The sequence below is a fragment of the Helicoverpa armigera genome, chromosome 5 (genome assembly GCF_030705265.1).
Source record: "Helicoverpa armigera isolate CAAS_96S chromosome 5, ASM3070526v1, whole genome shotgun sequence".
NCBI classification, from domain to species: domain Eukaryota; kingdom Metazoa; phylum Arthropoda; class Insecta; order Lepidoptera; family Noctuidae; genus Helicoverpa; species Helicoverpa armigera.
Window position 1 is genome coordinate 12549520 of NC_087124.1, and position 15442 is coordinate 12564961.

The 15442-nt window shown below is 41.4% G+C and overlaps 1 protein-coding gene across 1 annotated transcript in view; it reads left to right on the plus strand.

Annotated features, from left to right (window-relative positions):
* Positions 1-14782, plus strand: part of LOC110379841 (GTPase-activating protein and VPS9 domain-containing protein 1) — a 39210-nt gene extending 24428 nt beyond the window's left edge. The window contains exons 13-30 of the mRNA XM_064034661.1: positions 265-388; positions 773-876; positions 1184-1288; positions 1401-1468; positions 1801-1933; positions 2309-2406; positions 2568-3191; positions 3503-3636; positions 3864-4047; positions 5547-5658; positions 7865-8097; positions 8539-8684; positions 9289-9378; positions 9790-9904; positions 10292-10439; positions 11088-11201; positions 11609-11785; positions 12231-14782. Of these exons, the coding sequence (XP_063890731.1) occupies positions 265-388; positions 773-876; positions 1184-1288; positions 1401-1468; positions 1801-1933; positions 2309-2406; positions 2568-3191; positions 3503-3636; positions 3864-4047; positions 5547-5658; positions 7865-8097; positions 8539-8684; positions 9289-9378; positions 9790-9904; positions 10292-10439; positions 11088-11201; positions 11609-11767 (2691 nt within the window). The 3' untranslated portion in view covers positions 11768-11785; positions 12231-14782. The remainder of the gene's footprint in view (positions 1-264; positions 389-772; positions 877-1183; positions 1289-1400; positions 1469-1800; positions 1934-2308; positions 2407-2567; positions 3192-3502; positions 3637-3863; positions 4048-5546; positions 5659-7864; positions 8098-8538; positions 8685-9288; positions 9379-9789; positions 9905-10291; positions 10440-11087; positions 11202-11608; positions 11786-12230) is intronic.
* Positions 14783-15442: the final 660 nt, after the last annotated feature.

Sequence of the window (15442 nt, forward strand, 5' to 3'; positions counted from 1 at the left end):
CCTGGTACATAAAGGGCTCTAGAAGGAACATGGTGGATTTTGTCAGTAAAAATCTGACACCCCTTAACACTGCATCCACAGCAAAAAGGGCAATTTTATTGACCCATCTTTATTTACAGAATTCAGTTGACTTTTCCTAAAAAATTAAATAGAAGTTTTATTTCACCGACTTCTTTTGTTATTTAAAAACAAATCTTCAAAGTTTCTTATCTAACTTTTGCCTCAAATTAAATACGTAATCACACCCCTTCTTTTCTTGTTCAGAAGCTGCTAGAAGGTGACGAGACCATCAGCATAATGTCAGACACTTGGAGTACAGACGTGCTGGCGTCAGACTCCGAGACCATCGGCGACTCCTGCGACCAGACACAAGTCGCTGCCAGCCAGGGTACGTGCATAAACTAGGACATTTAAACTAACTTTATAAAAGGAGGAGACTTTTCGTACCATATTTATATCATGTGCTGTAAATAAGCCGTATTTACTTCTGTTATAAATAAATTGATCAAGTCAATATTTTAGAAAATCACAAAGTGATTGTGAGAACAGCTCATGGCTAAGTACCAGCAGCACGGTTCGATCGGTGAAGTTTTAACAAAGCTTAGCGCGGTCAGTGATCTTGTCAAAACAGTTCCCTCCCTGTCACGAAAAGCACGTTAAATTAACGAGTCTCGGTTGTCATTTGAACGTCATTACTGGTAGCGCACATAAGTCAGAATGTCTCAAAAGCATTTTTGAACTGCCATGACATCATAATATTTACCATGCACAGGTACTAGCACGAGCAACACGAACGCGCCGGACGTGTCGGAGACAGCCAGCGAGTCCGCCTGGAGCATGGACGTGCTGGCCTCCGATAGCGACCGGAATACTGAGGTAAGCTTAATTAAATATTTTCAGAGATCTCGGTAAACCCAATGACGGTCCGCAACTAAATTCCGATCACAAGAGTGCATGTGGTGACACCTAAAAATTTTCTGTGTTCAATGGCAAGAAAGAGTTTAGCGAGAACCATATTATAGCCAGGACAAAGTACCAGTTGATCTGTACAGCCTTTTCACACTAGCGGAATTCGTCGGGCTTATAAGATAGAAGAATATACTAGGTGCGATAAATTACGCTTGGCAAATCTTGTCACGCTGTTTCTTTATGTGTTTAGTATTCAAGTTTTCAATATTATCAGGTGGACACCGACGACTGTGTGTCAGTAGCGGCGCGATCAGACACGTCGTGGCCGCGTCGGCCGTCACAGCAAGATGACCCGCCTTTCAGAAATAATAACCATCAGGTACAATCCATTTTTAATCAATATAACAATACACAATAAGTGTCTATAAATAAAACTTTAGAATATTTTTAAGTACTATGTAAGTGAAATTTTTAAATTCAATTTGTTTCAGAACGGCAATGTGAAACGTGCTGAAGTGAGCAGTCCACGACATACCTCGCGACCGAATTTAACTAACAGGTAACTAAAAGTACCTACCTATACCGCTATTATGTAGGCACTAAACTAAAGGTTAATAATCTTGATAGCACATTTTACACAAATACATATAAAAATAATGTTTCAATTGATTTGTATTTATTGAATTTACATTAATTTTTAAACAAACTAAATACATCACAGTGCCTAGCAACTGACGTGCCGTAAGAAACTCTGATATCAATATTAAAACCTTTGACTTCGATTATCAGACTTATTTATCTCTAATGCCTACTCTAACAAAGAGGTTTATTTCTCCAAACCTACACACATCCTTACAAACTTACCCACATACATAATGTTTTTCCCCCTAGGTCTGGTTGTGGCTACCTGACAGCGACGGCAGCACTATCCCGCGGCGGCGAGCTGGACCTGCCGCACGCGACGCATAATCACCACCAGTACAATATAGAGAACAGGAAGAGCATACTCGTTAATGGTTACCCGGTGAGTTACATACAAATATCAAAAAAACATATTGATCAACGTTTCAAAGTTACAATGACGTCATATTTCAAGTTTTCGAATGTTGACTGTTGTAATCCTTTTTTTTTTCAAAAATATGCTGCCTATCTTTTACTGATGTCATAAAGATTTCATTATTTGTTCACATTGAAACTACAGAACCTATTTCAAAAATTATCTCCTTGTTGGGAACCTACATACAATATCCTCAGGTGGCAAATAAACATATTCCTGGTACGGAAAGTGACGCAGGTGAAACATAGCGAAACACATGGTTAATACTTTATTTATGTAGTTAGTCAAGCAGTCCCCTTATAAATAAATTCATAATATAATAATTTAATTGTTATGTCATAGGTGATGACATGCTACGCGACGTCAGCGCCGGAGAGCCCGAGCACGAGTGCACCGGCGCCGATGCCACCTGACGTCTTCGACTTTGTGCCGCAGAACAGGTAATATATCTTATTAATTACTTATAGCTGTAATATCTTGCGTACTGGATGTCATTAATAGATACTAGAAATGTAAAAAAAAAACCCTTAAAATAAGGAAGGTGCGAATAACCGTGACACTCATTTACACATTTCGGAGACTAACTAAAATCTCTTTTCAGCAGTGGAGCTCAAACCGAATCAACGTTGGATGCCAACAGCCAATCAGACGCGACCAGCCAATGGGTGGACGACAGCTTCCCCGCCCCCCACCACTCCCCCGACCGACCTTACCCCTCCACGTCCAAATACGATCTTCCCTCCACCTCCAAACCTTATGATGACAATGACATGATGGACCGGTCACTCAACTCCAGCGAGAGCTCCTTCAACGCTATGTACGGCGGACGATTCGATTCCGGTATCGATACCGAACGACCCGAATCAGAATCGAGATCAACGATCACCGATTTGATGACTCGAATGAGTTCCGCGACAATCTCAACTTCGGCAAACTTAGTTAATAATCTCACTTCTCGAATAGTAAAATCGGAAATTCGTACGAGTATCGTCAGTATTTCGTCGTCGAAAATCGAGAAGAAGAGGGAGGGTACGAGTAATATATCGCTGAGTACGTTATCAGTGAATTCTGCTGAGACGTCGGTGTCCGATAAGAGTTCGTCACAGGATGTTAACTCGGAGATCGTGACGGAAAGACGTGTTAGTCCGCCGCCGGTGAAGAATGTGTCGACTGGAGCTATACCTAAGAGCATCAGTTTTGATGCTACGGCGGAAAAGTCGCAAAGGTCAGTACGATATCTTTTACCTTTTCTCAAGAATCAAATCGGTTACCTGAACCTAAAATATTGTGCCCGTATATATTTTGCAGTAAATCTCCAATGACAAAGATCTGGCAAAAAATACACTTGAAGCTCTTGTAGCCGCCATGTTTATAATTAAATAATTTCCTATAGCTTTTATGCAATAATTACTTGGACTAGTTTAACTTTACGATAAGAACTTCCCAAGAACTTTCCCTTTTGCAATTCTTGTATTCTATGATGATTAATTTTCTCTTGGAAAAACATAAGCATCATCATTATAAAATAAAATATAGGAGACGTATCGGCGAAGATGGTCTGGTGGGCAACTTGGACGAGCTGAAGAACAACGTGAAGCGCTCGGGCGGCAACCTGCTGCACAAGATCAAGATGTTCCGACAGAAGGGACGCTCGCACACGCATCATAATGGTGAGTGAGAGTACTCACACATCCCAATCTTTCTTCAACATAAGCACCGCTGTAAACAATCCTCCGTCTCGGGATGATTTTTATGTCCGTCAGCGAATCTGGTTTCTCCAATTTAAAGTAAATTCCCCAAAGATTCTGATTTTTAGCAATCTCCAAATCAAAATCCTGGACCTCCCACGACATCTTGAATAATACGAAGTTTAGTTTTCTCCCTTATCTTCCATCAGACGTAAAACTCCCCGAAGAAGAGAATCGAAGCGACGACGGCAGCCGACCGGACCTCGTCCCCGGGGAGAGTTCCGAGGAGATCCTCGCCAAGTACAGGCGCAAGTGTTCCACGGAGTCCAGCGGCTCCAAGCACAAGCGCAGCCAGCGCCGCGTCTCCGACGTGCCTGATGCTGAACTGGACAGGTGAGACTGCCGGGTAGACCCTCGCCAAGTACAGGCGCAAGTGTTCCACGGAGTCCAGCGGCTCCAAGCACAAGCGCAGCCAGCGCCGCGTCTCCGACGTGCCTGATGCTGAACTGGACAGGTGAGACTGCCGGGTAGACCCTCGCCAAGTACAGGCGCAAGTGTTCCACGGAGTCCAGCGGCTCCAAGCACAAGCGCAGCCAGCGCCGCGTCTCCGACGTGCCTGATGCTGAACTGGACAGGTGAGACTGCCGGGTAGACCCTCGCCAAGTACAGGCGCAAGTGTTCCACGGAGTCCAGCGGCTCCAAGCACAAGCGCAGCCAGCGCCGCGTCTCCGACGTGCCTGATGCTGAACTGGACAGGTGAGACTGCCGGGTAGACCCTCGCCAAGTACAGGCGCAAGTGTTCCACGGAGTCCAGCGGCTCCAAGCACAAGCGCAGCCAGCGCCGCGTCTCCGACGTGCCTGATGCTGAACTGGACAGGTGAGACTGCCGGGTAGACCCTCGCCAAGTACAGGCGCAAGTGTTCCACGGAGTCCAGCGGCTCCAAGCACAAGCGCAGCCAGCGCCGCGTCTCCGACGTGCCTGATGCTGAACTGGACAGGTGAGACTGCCGGGTAGACCCTCGCCAAGTACAGGCGCAAGTGTTCCACGGAGTCCAGCGGCTCCAAGCACAAGCGCAGCCAGCGCCGCGTCTCCGACGTGCCTGATGCTGAACTGGACAGGTGAGACTGCCGGGTAGACCCTCGCCAAGTACAGGCGCAAGTGTTCCACGGAGTCCAGCGGCTCCAAGCACAAGCGCAGCCAGCGCCGCGTCTCCGACGTGCCTGATGCTGAACTGGACAGGTGAGACTGCCGGGTAGACCCTCGCCAAGTACAGGCGCAAGTGTTCCACGGAGTCCAGCGGCTCCAAGCACAAGCGCAGCCAGCGCCGCGTCTCCGACGTGCCTGATGCTGAACTGGACAGGTGAGACTGCCGGGTAGACCCTCGCCAAGTACAGGCGCAAGTGTTCCACGGAGTCCAGCGGCTCCAAGCACAAGCGCAGCCAGCGCCGCGTCTCCGACGTGCCTGATGCTGAACTGGACAGGTGAGACTGCCGGGTAGACCCTCGCCAAGTACAGGCGCAAGTGTTCCACGGAGTCCAGCGGCTCCAAGCACAAGCGCAGCCAGCGCCGCGTCTCCGACGTGCCTGATGCTGAACTGGACAGGTCAGGCTCAATCAGAAAGTTGTAAAATTCGTCGTCCTGAAGAAGAGGACAACAGCAACGTCAACCAATCTGGAGTGCAGGACCGCTCGCTTAGTCCAAAAACCGTTATTTATTCATTTCAGTTCATTACTCAATCTACTGCGATGGATGCTATGTTATGGATTCCAAAATAACCATTAACTAAACTTAAAAGAGATTCAATTAATTTTGTAGATTTTTGCTTATCTCGTTTCAACTCTGATGAAGTTCCAAACAAGCAATATTCTTGACGTAACATTCTATCACTCAGATGCGAGGGCGTGGTGGACCTGAACGACCCCGAGGTGTTCAACAGCATGAAGCGCAAGCTGCGCCTGGTGCTGTCCAACCCTGACCTGCACTGCGATGAGTACGTGCCTAATGTAAGTAGTGTTATACTTTTGTTGAGATTGTGACTGAAACTAAAGACTGCGTGTTTGTTGACTGTTATTTGTTAACTTCACTCACGTATCATTCTTATGTATTCCCTTATGTAAAGGCCCTATTGTATTCCCTTATGTATTATCTTATATGCAATCTTATGTACAACCTTTATAATGTACTTGCCTCATGTACTCTCTTATACAGTATTCTTAAGTGTGTTTAGTGGTTAGTGTTTTCTGCAGTTGACAGTTGTAAATTTTCAAGGTAAAAGGATGATGGGCAATTTTGTATGAACCCTGGCCTGATAACCAATAAAGTTCTAATGTATATTAGATTATTGCTTATACCCTACAGTTACTGAAATAAAACAGTTCATGTCAAGAATCGACCGGAAATAAGTACAGTCGGGCACACAAGAATTATACTTTATGCACCCATTTTTTTGTTAAAATAAAATCTATAATAGAAAAAATCATTGTATGATGTATTTTAGTCAACTTATCACTTATTTAAATAAGCCTAGGATAGACTATCAATAAAAATCGGTCTTAACTAGGCATAATTGTTTTAATAGCAAAACAAAACTTGAATACTTTTACTTCTACCACCGTATACTATTTTCATTATTGGAGATAGCATTTCCTCGTTCTGCGGCACCAGGATAGTCGGTCCTGGGTTGTCGAATTATTAGAAAAGTAGCGACCCACCCCAGCTTCGCACGGGAAAACAGTATTTTCTCACTATTTAACGGATATTACTACACATACAAACCTTCCTCTTCAATCACTCTATCTTTGGATATAATAATATATTAAAAAACCGCATCAAAATCCGTTGCGTAGTTTGGAAGAATTAAGCATGCAAATGGACATAGGGATATAAGGACTGAAAAAGCGACTTTGTTTTATCCTATGTAGTGATACACAAATAGTAACCAACCGGGTGGTCAGGTCCACAAGGATACATGAGGGGTTTTATCAGTAGAATAAAGTTATTTAAGTTGTTTGTCAGCTTTCACAGAGTTCTCATCATATGGTACATCAGGCTTGTTAGCCAGGACAGTCAAAAGTCATTGGTGATGATAGATTGATTACTACCTGTTATTTTTTTTTTTATATGGACACATGCACCTTCCGTGACACGTCCTGACTGATATTGACAATAATATAATGCACTTAAAAATCCCTCCCATACGCAATGAAGTGGTTCAAGTCCATAGGCTGTCCTATGCTATCAAGTGTCATAACTTCGTTCTCCGGTGGTTTACAATGTTTTGCCCATAATAAAAAATGAAGCTTAGGGTATAAGCTATCATTCAATATGCAAATGGTTTTCATTGGTTATGCCGGTTAGACTCACCAGAACGGCGGAATACGTACACCATACGTTGTTAATACTACTTGATAAAAAATCTTTTTTTTTTCAATAAACTTGGAAAATATGAGCACAGATACCTTGTGTGATACGTCCTGACTAATATGGACAATAATATAATGCACTTAAACATCCCTCCCATACGCAATGAAATGGTTCAAGTCCATGGGCTGTCCTGTGCTATCAAGAGTCATAACTTCGTTCTCCGGTGGTTTAAAATGTTTTGCCCATAATAAAAAATGAAGCTTAGGGTATAAGCTATCATTTAATATGCAAATGATTTTTATTGGTTATGCCGTTTAGACTCACCAGAACGGCGAAATACGTACACCATACGTTGTAAATAATACCTGCTAAATAATCTTTTTTTTTTCAATAAACTTGGAAAATATGGGCTCAGACACCTTCTGTGACTCGTTCTGACAATTATTGACAATAATAATGCACTTAAACGGCCCTCCCATACGGAATGAAGTGGTTCAAGTCCATGGGCTGTCCTATGCTATCAGGTGTCATATCTTCGTTCTCCGGTGGTTTACAATGTTTTGCCCATAACAAAAAATGAAGCTTAGGGTATAAGCTATCATTTGATATGCGAATCGTTTTTATTGGATATACCGGCCAATTTTACTCATCATCCTTTGTTATTGACTGACAGAACTGTCAACGACCTAAACGGTTGAAAAGAAGATACCTTAATAAGCTGTAATTCAATCTTTACGTAAGAATATACTTGTGTTAACTTCTGTGCTATCTATAGAAAATTCTATGTAAAAAGTTTTTCTATTTTGAGCTATTTCAAATTAACATTATATGTATGTGTGTATATAGCGCTGCACAAGCACATCCCTCGTGGAATGGGTGCGTGCAGCAGGTGCCGGGGCGGCGGGCGAGGCGGGCGCGGCTCACGCGCACGAGCTGGCCCGAGCTCTCGGCCACAGCGCGGGGCTGGCGGCGCGGCTAGCGGCGGCGTTACGGGCGGATCTAGCAGCACGTCGCCCGTATGCTGCGTACCTAGCGTCGTGTAGGGCAGCTCTCGCGCATAGTGATCATGCGCTCACCAGGTACCGTAACCATACAGTTAAACATAGATTACATGCCTCTTCTGACGTCAGTTCGGCCCATCAGTCTGCTCAAAAAGACGGGACAATTGGGTGCTTGACTAGGTCCAAAGTAAAATACTTTATCATATTAATTTTTATTGTATTCATTTTTTTAAGGAATACATAATGTAAAAAATCTGTGACGTCATATTTCACATTTTCATACAAATTGCATAGAAAGTAACCGTTTTTGACAGTTCATTAAAACTAATGATGAATGAAATGAACTTAACTGATGATCCCGATTCACGATTGATGAAAACTAAATATTTTTAAACCATGTTTTTCATTTATCATTTTGGCATCAATCTTAGCTGAACTGACGCCAGACTGAAGGTGTAAACTAAGTCTTAAAGCTCCAGGCATGAACCCTATACCTAACTCTTATCATCATCCTCACAGACAGATCCGTCAAGTCCGCGAAGAATGTTGCTGGTGCTGCCGAGCCGCTGCCGCAGCTCGAGTGCTGGAGCAGCTGGAGCGCGGCAGTGCGCTGCGCCGCCTCGCGAGGCACCACCACGCGCATACCAAGCATGCCATGCACCACGGTATGTACCACGACCATGGAGAACAAATATTCAGTACTAGCTGTTGCCCGCGACTTCGTCTGCGTGAGCAATATAGAATTTCCAATTTCGTTTATTTAATCATTCATTGCTCAACCCCCGTAGGTGATAGCGTGATAATATATAGCCCATGTGTTGAACCGGCCCCCAGGTAATAGTCATGCAAAATTTTATTTAAATCCATGCAGTACTTTTTGAGTTTATCCAGGACAAACATACAGACATACAGACAAAAATTCTAAAAACTACATATTTGGGTTCAGAATCGATTATGGATCACCCCCCAAGTATTCTTAAAAAAAAAATTCAATGTACAGTTTTGACTTTCCTATCATTTTATTATATGTATAGATTCCCTCTATACACTATTCACGGCCATGAGCCAAATGGTATACAAACCATAAAAAGGGTTCTTTATAAGTCACGATTTAAGTAGTGAACACGCTGCGGCAGCCCCGATTATCGGAAATTAACTTATTTCTGTTGCGCAATATTGCGCTAATTTGCGCAATAACAGACTTCTCGTATCCAAAAATGGACTGAAAATCGACGTTTCGTTTTATTTAAATCTTGGATGTTTCTACAGGGGGTGAACTGATGGATGACAAAGCACCAAGACTGACTGCCAGCATCAAGGCTATCACGGCTGAAATAAAGGCAGACCCCTCCTGGGAAGGTAAGCCTGAAATCTTAACTTTCAAACACCTATTTTGACTCTGATTTCGAGTAAATTTTCACCACTTTCTTTTGCATGATGGTCCCGTAATTCTTTCGGCAAGTTCGTGATTTCAACTTTGAGGATCATTTTTTTTTGTGGTCCAGCTGCCTGAAGGCCCATATTCATGGTAAACATTTATTTAGAAACAAAGCTGGAGTTGCTGTCAACATGTTGCTGGCAACACCTTGTGTTGTAGGGTTGATAACAGTAGTTGACAACCGTTCACCATGAATACGGCTTAAGGCCATTTTAAAATATTTTAGGTTTCTAGGTTCTATGTTCTAGATTGCGCAATTTTTTTTTGTTACTTAACTTACTCCCTGTAATGCAGTATGTATGTTAATGTTTTGCTATATATTTGCGGCGTAGGTGCTACCCCCACGTTGCTGGAGAGCGCGGAGGTGACGGTGGAACGCGCGGCGTTCGCCAGACTCTACCTGCACGTGCTGTTCCCGAATGGCGACGGAGATATAGCTCGAGATCAGTGAGTATACTAAACTATTATAATAGAGGACTGATATCTAAATACTTTCTATTGCATTTGTGTATGAATCACTCACTTCCAGACACCGAGCTGTATTGTGAAAGTTTCTTAAAATCCACGAACCTATTTCACTGAAGTCGAGGTAGTTTACTTTGGTGAATAACTTGAACATTAGTTTGGGCGATGGGAGGGAAAGTTAGTGCATTTGAAATAACTTTTTTCTATGAAAATGCGTAGCGGGCAAATGTTAACTGACTACATATTACAATCTACAATTTATACTCTCCTCGCGTCCTGTCCTCTAGCTAGAAAGACGGGTAGGACCCCTAACCGATAGATATATTCAAATTTTATTTTATTATATTATATATGTACTGCCATACACAGGGTGCTAAGCGAGCACATCCGTCGCGTATCAAGCGTGACGTCGGCGCGGTCGTGCGGCATCGCGGCGCCGCACCGCTGGGCCGCGCCCTACCCGCGCGCGCAGAGACATCTGCGGCATCTGCCCGTCTACAGGACGCCCAGGGATAAGGTATGTACTCTAACTATGTACTTACTTAGTAACATTGGCCAATGACATTGTATGACCTACTTTGTCGAAAAATCGTTTGAATTTGTCAAAACAATAAAGATTTTCCACCTTTATGCATCACATTGTCTCTACCAAAAATCGCTTTAGGTGGGTCATATCTATGTAATGAAAATCTTGTCCAACCCGTGAATTATTATATTTGTAATATTATTAGGTATCAATATAAGCTTCTATTAATGTAAAAATGTATAAAAAAATCCCAATTATAGTTGTATATTTACTTATAACAAAATATATTGACAGAAGAGCAGATGTTTAAATCACATATATACACATTGTGAGCTCGGAAATGCTCAGTTCTAGCCGAATTATCTAAAAAAAATGTGCATATCCATTCACGCACATAAGTAAGACTTACATGCTGCCTTGAGATAAAACATTTATAAACCCCTGCACTGTCTATACAACCCGTGCCGATAAAGAATGGGATTAGAAATCGCGACAGCTGTATTTACTTCTCGCTCATACACTACAGCACATGAGCGAGAGTTGAATACAGCTGTCGCGATTTCTAATCCCATTCTTTATCGGCATGGGTTGTACATTGTAATCAAAGAATCTCCATCTAATAATTTCTATCCTATCCAGCTGTCGTGTATAATGCGTTGCGTGACGTCGATCATGGCGGTGCTGGGGCTGACGGAGGGCAGCACTCCCTCCGCAGACGACCTCACGCCCGTGCTCGTCTATGTTATACTCAAGGTAAGCTTATATACAAGTTATCTCATGATTACAGTGTGTCTTACGTAAGCGATCTCTATGCAAAGTGACGTCCCCGCGACCCGAAAACAAGAAACAGTTAACTCCATTTGAAGTGGTATACGTGACGGTGACGTTGCACGGTACGGCGATGCAGCGTACATATTTCGATTCGCTTCGTATCACTCAGTATCGCGTTCGCGTTGATTGGCCCACGCAGGACGCACTCTAAGAATGAGTTTTAGGTTAACGCCCACATATACTTTATCAATCTTACTCGTCATATTAAAACCGGTAAACCTTTTAAATTGTATTTAAGACAATTTTTTTACTATCACCATAAACCTAAACTGAAACATAACATTTTAGAGGAAGCGAAATTATGAAATACGATCTATTCCTTCTCCCAGGTAAACCCACCATCTCTGCTCTCAACGATCGAGCTGGTAAACGCCCTCGGCGGGTCGGCACTCCAAGGCGAAGCCCTATACTGGTGGACCCAGTTCTGCGCCGCCGTCGCCTATATCAAGACCATGGACTACCCGCGGCCAGACAACAACGATACCTAGCCCATACAGACGCGCCTGGTGAGTTTACAAATACTCTGTTGTACTCTTCTTTCAATTTCATATTTGAATGTCATACAATTTTTTTCTCATTTATCATTATGTCATCTTGAACTCAATCTGTAAATCTTTCCCCAATTTTATACTTTAACTTTATTCGTTTTATTTATTTGCATTCCACAATGTATAGTCTATCTTTTACCCGTCCTTTACTTCTATTTTAAACTCACTCGCCCTAGTTCTCAAATTACCTAACATTACGAACTCTTGCTCATATTCATCCATCATTCCCTAACTCACACCAAAGCTCATAACTCACTCTCATACCGACCCCTCGCACATAGACTTCTCAATACTTACTCGCATCTCACCCTCAGCTAACAGATTCACTCCTATTAGCACCATTCACTATCGAAGTCACAACTCACTTAGACGAAGTCCTCAAGCTTACTATATTTTTTCTTAGATTTCAGCGCGTGTTCCGGATACAAAATTGGAAATCATTCGCCGCCCTCGGTGCCACTCCGTATAAGCAACGATATAGGACAAGTAATTCTATACTCGCTATTTTATTACATCGCTCATGTAGGAATCTTACTATCACATCCTTGTAAATTTAGCTTTTCTCTAAACCATGAGGCCTATTCGAATAAACCCAGTGGGTAAGCTAAGTTCATAGCTGAACTATATTAGAATATTTCACTAGTCAAAAAAATAAAAAACCCTCTTTTTGCCTATAGATGTGATAATTAAAAACGTTTTTGCTTATAAAGTGAATGGCATTCCAAAATCTCATAGAAAATCAACTCATGTTAATCAATATACATTGTACATTTAAAGCATTTTTTTATATAACTCTCGAATCATTGCATTTCAGTAGACAAACTTTTACTGTACACATAGCGAATATAAATTTAAATATTACATCAAATCATTATTAAAATAATGTAAAAAAATATTAAAATATGCTTCAAGTAACTCAATAATCTCTGACTATTAAAATTTGTATGAAATTGTGGCAATTGTGGAAATTGTGGGGTAATTTTAAAGGACTAAAAATATGACAGAATCGCTTTTGAAATCATGAACCAAAAATGAAATCAATATACTGCGGATTGCCATAACCGATCTATCCATAATTTGTATGAAGCTAATGTCGGTTATTGCAATCCGCAAATAGTCAATTGTGTGGTATCCAATTTTACGCAAAGTTTATTAGTTTTGAATATAAGCTTATATTATGAATGTAGCTGTAGGTTTAAGGATCCAAGTTAACTAATTATGTAACTAGATGATTATCGTAAGGTGTGCGTTCATGATCATATAACTACCCATTGTCTGGGTATGTAAAACGGAATCTTTGGTTTCCAGTTAATTATAGTCTTCTAGATAATATCCTCACTTATTATTCTGTAATTATTTGCGCTTTTTCGTAATTATTTTAAAAATCTACCAATCATGGAAGTGTTTCTATATAAAATTGTGCCAATTCTACCATTTAGGTAGGAAATGATCTTGAAAGTAAATAAAGATATGTTTTAATTATTTCTCAAGAAAGCAAAAATATTCTCATAACTTGATCGGAATATAGGATTTTATCTAGAAGACAAATATTTGAACATTTGTAATATAATACAATCGTTATTATTATACATAAGTGTATTGTGTTTATTCAACTGTTTTTATATATTTTGAATGGGCGTTTAGTATCGCGGGAGTGGCCTAACCATTCATTATGTTGTTGGTTTATTTATTTGTGTCTAATGAGTTTCAACTTATAACAATATGCAGCCGTATACCAGGATTGCCTATCATGAGCAGAACTGTAAAATATTTAAATAGAGGTCTGTCTGTAACTAAACAAATTAGTCTATATCTTCTAACGCTCTGGTAGAACCTGCATATTTTGTTTTTGAAGTTTTGACTCATGTAGGCAATATTAATGTTGATTTTGTTCAACCAGTGTGTTGCAACCGCGTATATTATTCACTTCGGCTAAGATATTAATGTTCTTAATACTCGAAAGATAAAAACTTTATAAAATAGCCAAAAGTATATATAAAAGTAATTGTTTTCAGTGTGAGACAATATCCCCGCTTGCAACACACATTCGTTTATAAGATATATTTATATTTTGTTTCCACGTACCTGTATAGAACGTTGGGGTCGCCGCCGACCCTCCTGCGCACTGTTACCTAATACGACATCTCGATTGGACTGTGATTTTAGAGTCGGATATAATACTCGAAAATGTGTATTTTTGAAAATGATGTAGGTATCTAAAGGTGTGATAAGTAATATAAAAAAGATATCGAAAATAAGAGGCCGATTTTAATAATATAATTTATTGGAAAGTGTACATTTGATAGTTTAGTGTGTAAATTAGGTTCAACTAGTAATAAAGCGGTTTAACTCGCTCATGTAAACTTTAATCCATGTAATCATTGAGAAAACCCCGTAATCAAAATATCATCAACTCTCATTACTAGTGTAGATGTAAGTTAAGTTTTATTCGTTGTCTAAGCACCGGTTTACTTCGCACCCCGATTTAAAAGACACTATTTTTGAACTAACTTAGTATGTAATGGTATCTAATAAAACAGTAGTATATCTACGTAACTAATTAAAGCGTCAGAAACCCATGCTTCGTTGTAACGCCAAGTCTTAGTTCTCATATGTAAATTGAAAATATTCTTCAGAATAGTTAAAATATACCTAGAAAAAAAAAACTAATATACATTCGATAGCTAAAAGCTGGCGCATATAGAAAATATTTCATAGGTACACAAGTTAGGGTCTAGCCCTGTCTTAAACTTAACCATTTTCCGACAGTATCGACGTCAGATACACTAGTTTCAGCTCTAAACTCTTATCATGAAAATTTCAGCCCTGACATAATAGCTTTTGAATATCTTGCCCAGTAGTCAGGCGTAGAGTATGTAGGAACCGCTGCCACACGGCTCGTGTAAACATGTACCTAATGTAATCAGAGCAATGAAATATATTTAGCAATAATAATTCCCGACTTTCATTTCATGCCGCCCTGTAGTAGGGATTTTGACGATTTCCATTCTAAGTGCCGGAAAAGTCTATGATTGTGGGTACGGTACCATTTTGTTATTATGAGAAAACGCTTGGGGGAAAATCCTCATGGGGTCACCCTCCATCTGGGGTCGGTGGGGGTGTGCCGGACTCTTACCGGCTAAAAACCGACCCAGTGTTGCCTTCCTATTACCTATTGTCGATGGTACGGGTATCGCCAAAGCATTCTTCCGCACCCCCGACAGGTATTGGCTCATCAGATGTTCAAAGGCGGGCCCCGTCACCCAGCGGCCACAGCTCCACTAAGAGAGGCGCGTGCAATACGACGCCACCGTCTCGAGGCCTGTTTCTGATTGGACGACAGACGTCCCTAGTCTGTCGCCCGCAGGCCGCGCCCTATGGTGGCCAGAAAACGCTCATCTCGCACGATGACAGCCCACACACTACGAGTAGTTGTCATGCATATAACTGCATCCTACTTGGATGTTTGTTCTTTCATATTCATTCATGGATTTATTTGAAACTGCACACATCGCACATAGGGGTATTTTGCATTTTTAGCCGGGCGAAACGATTAGTGCGGGTTTTTCTGCTGTAACGTAGATAGGACTTACTAATATTTACAGAAAACCATTG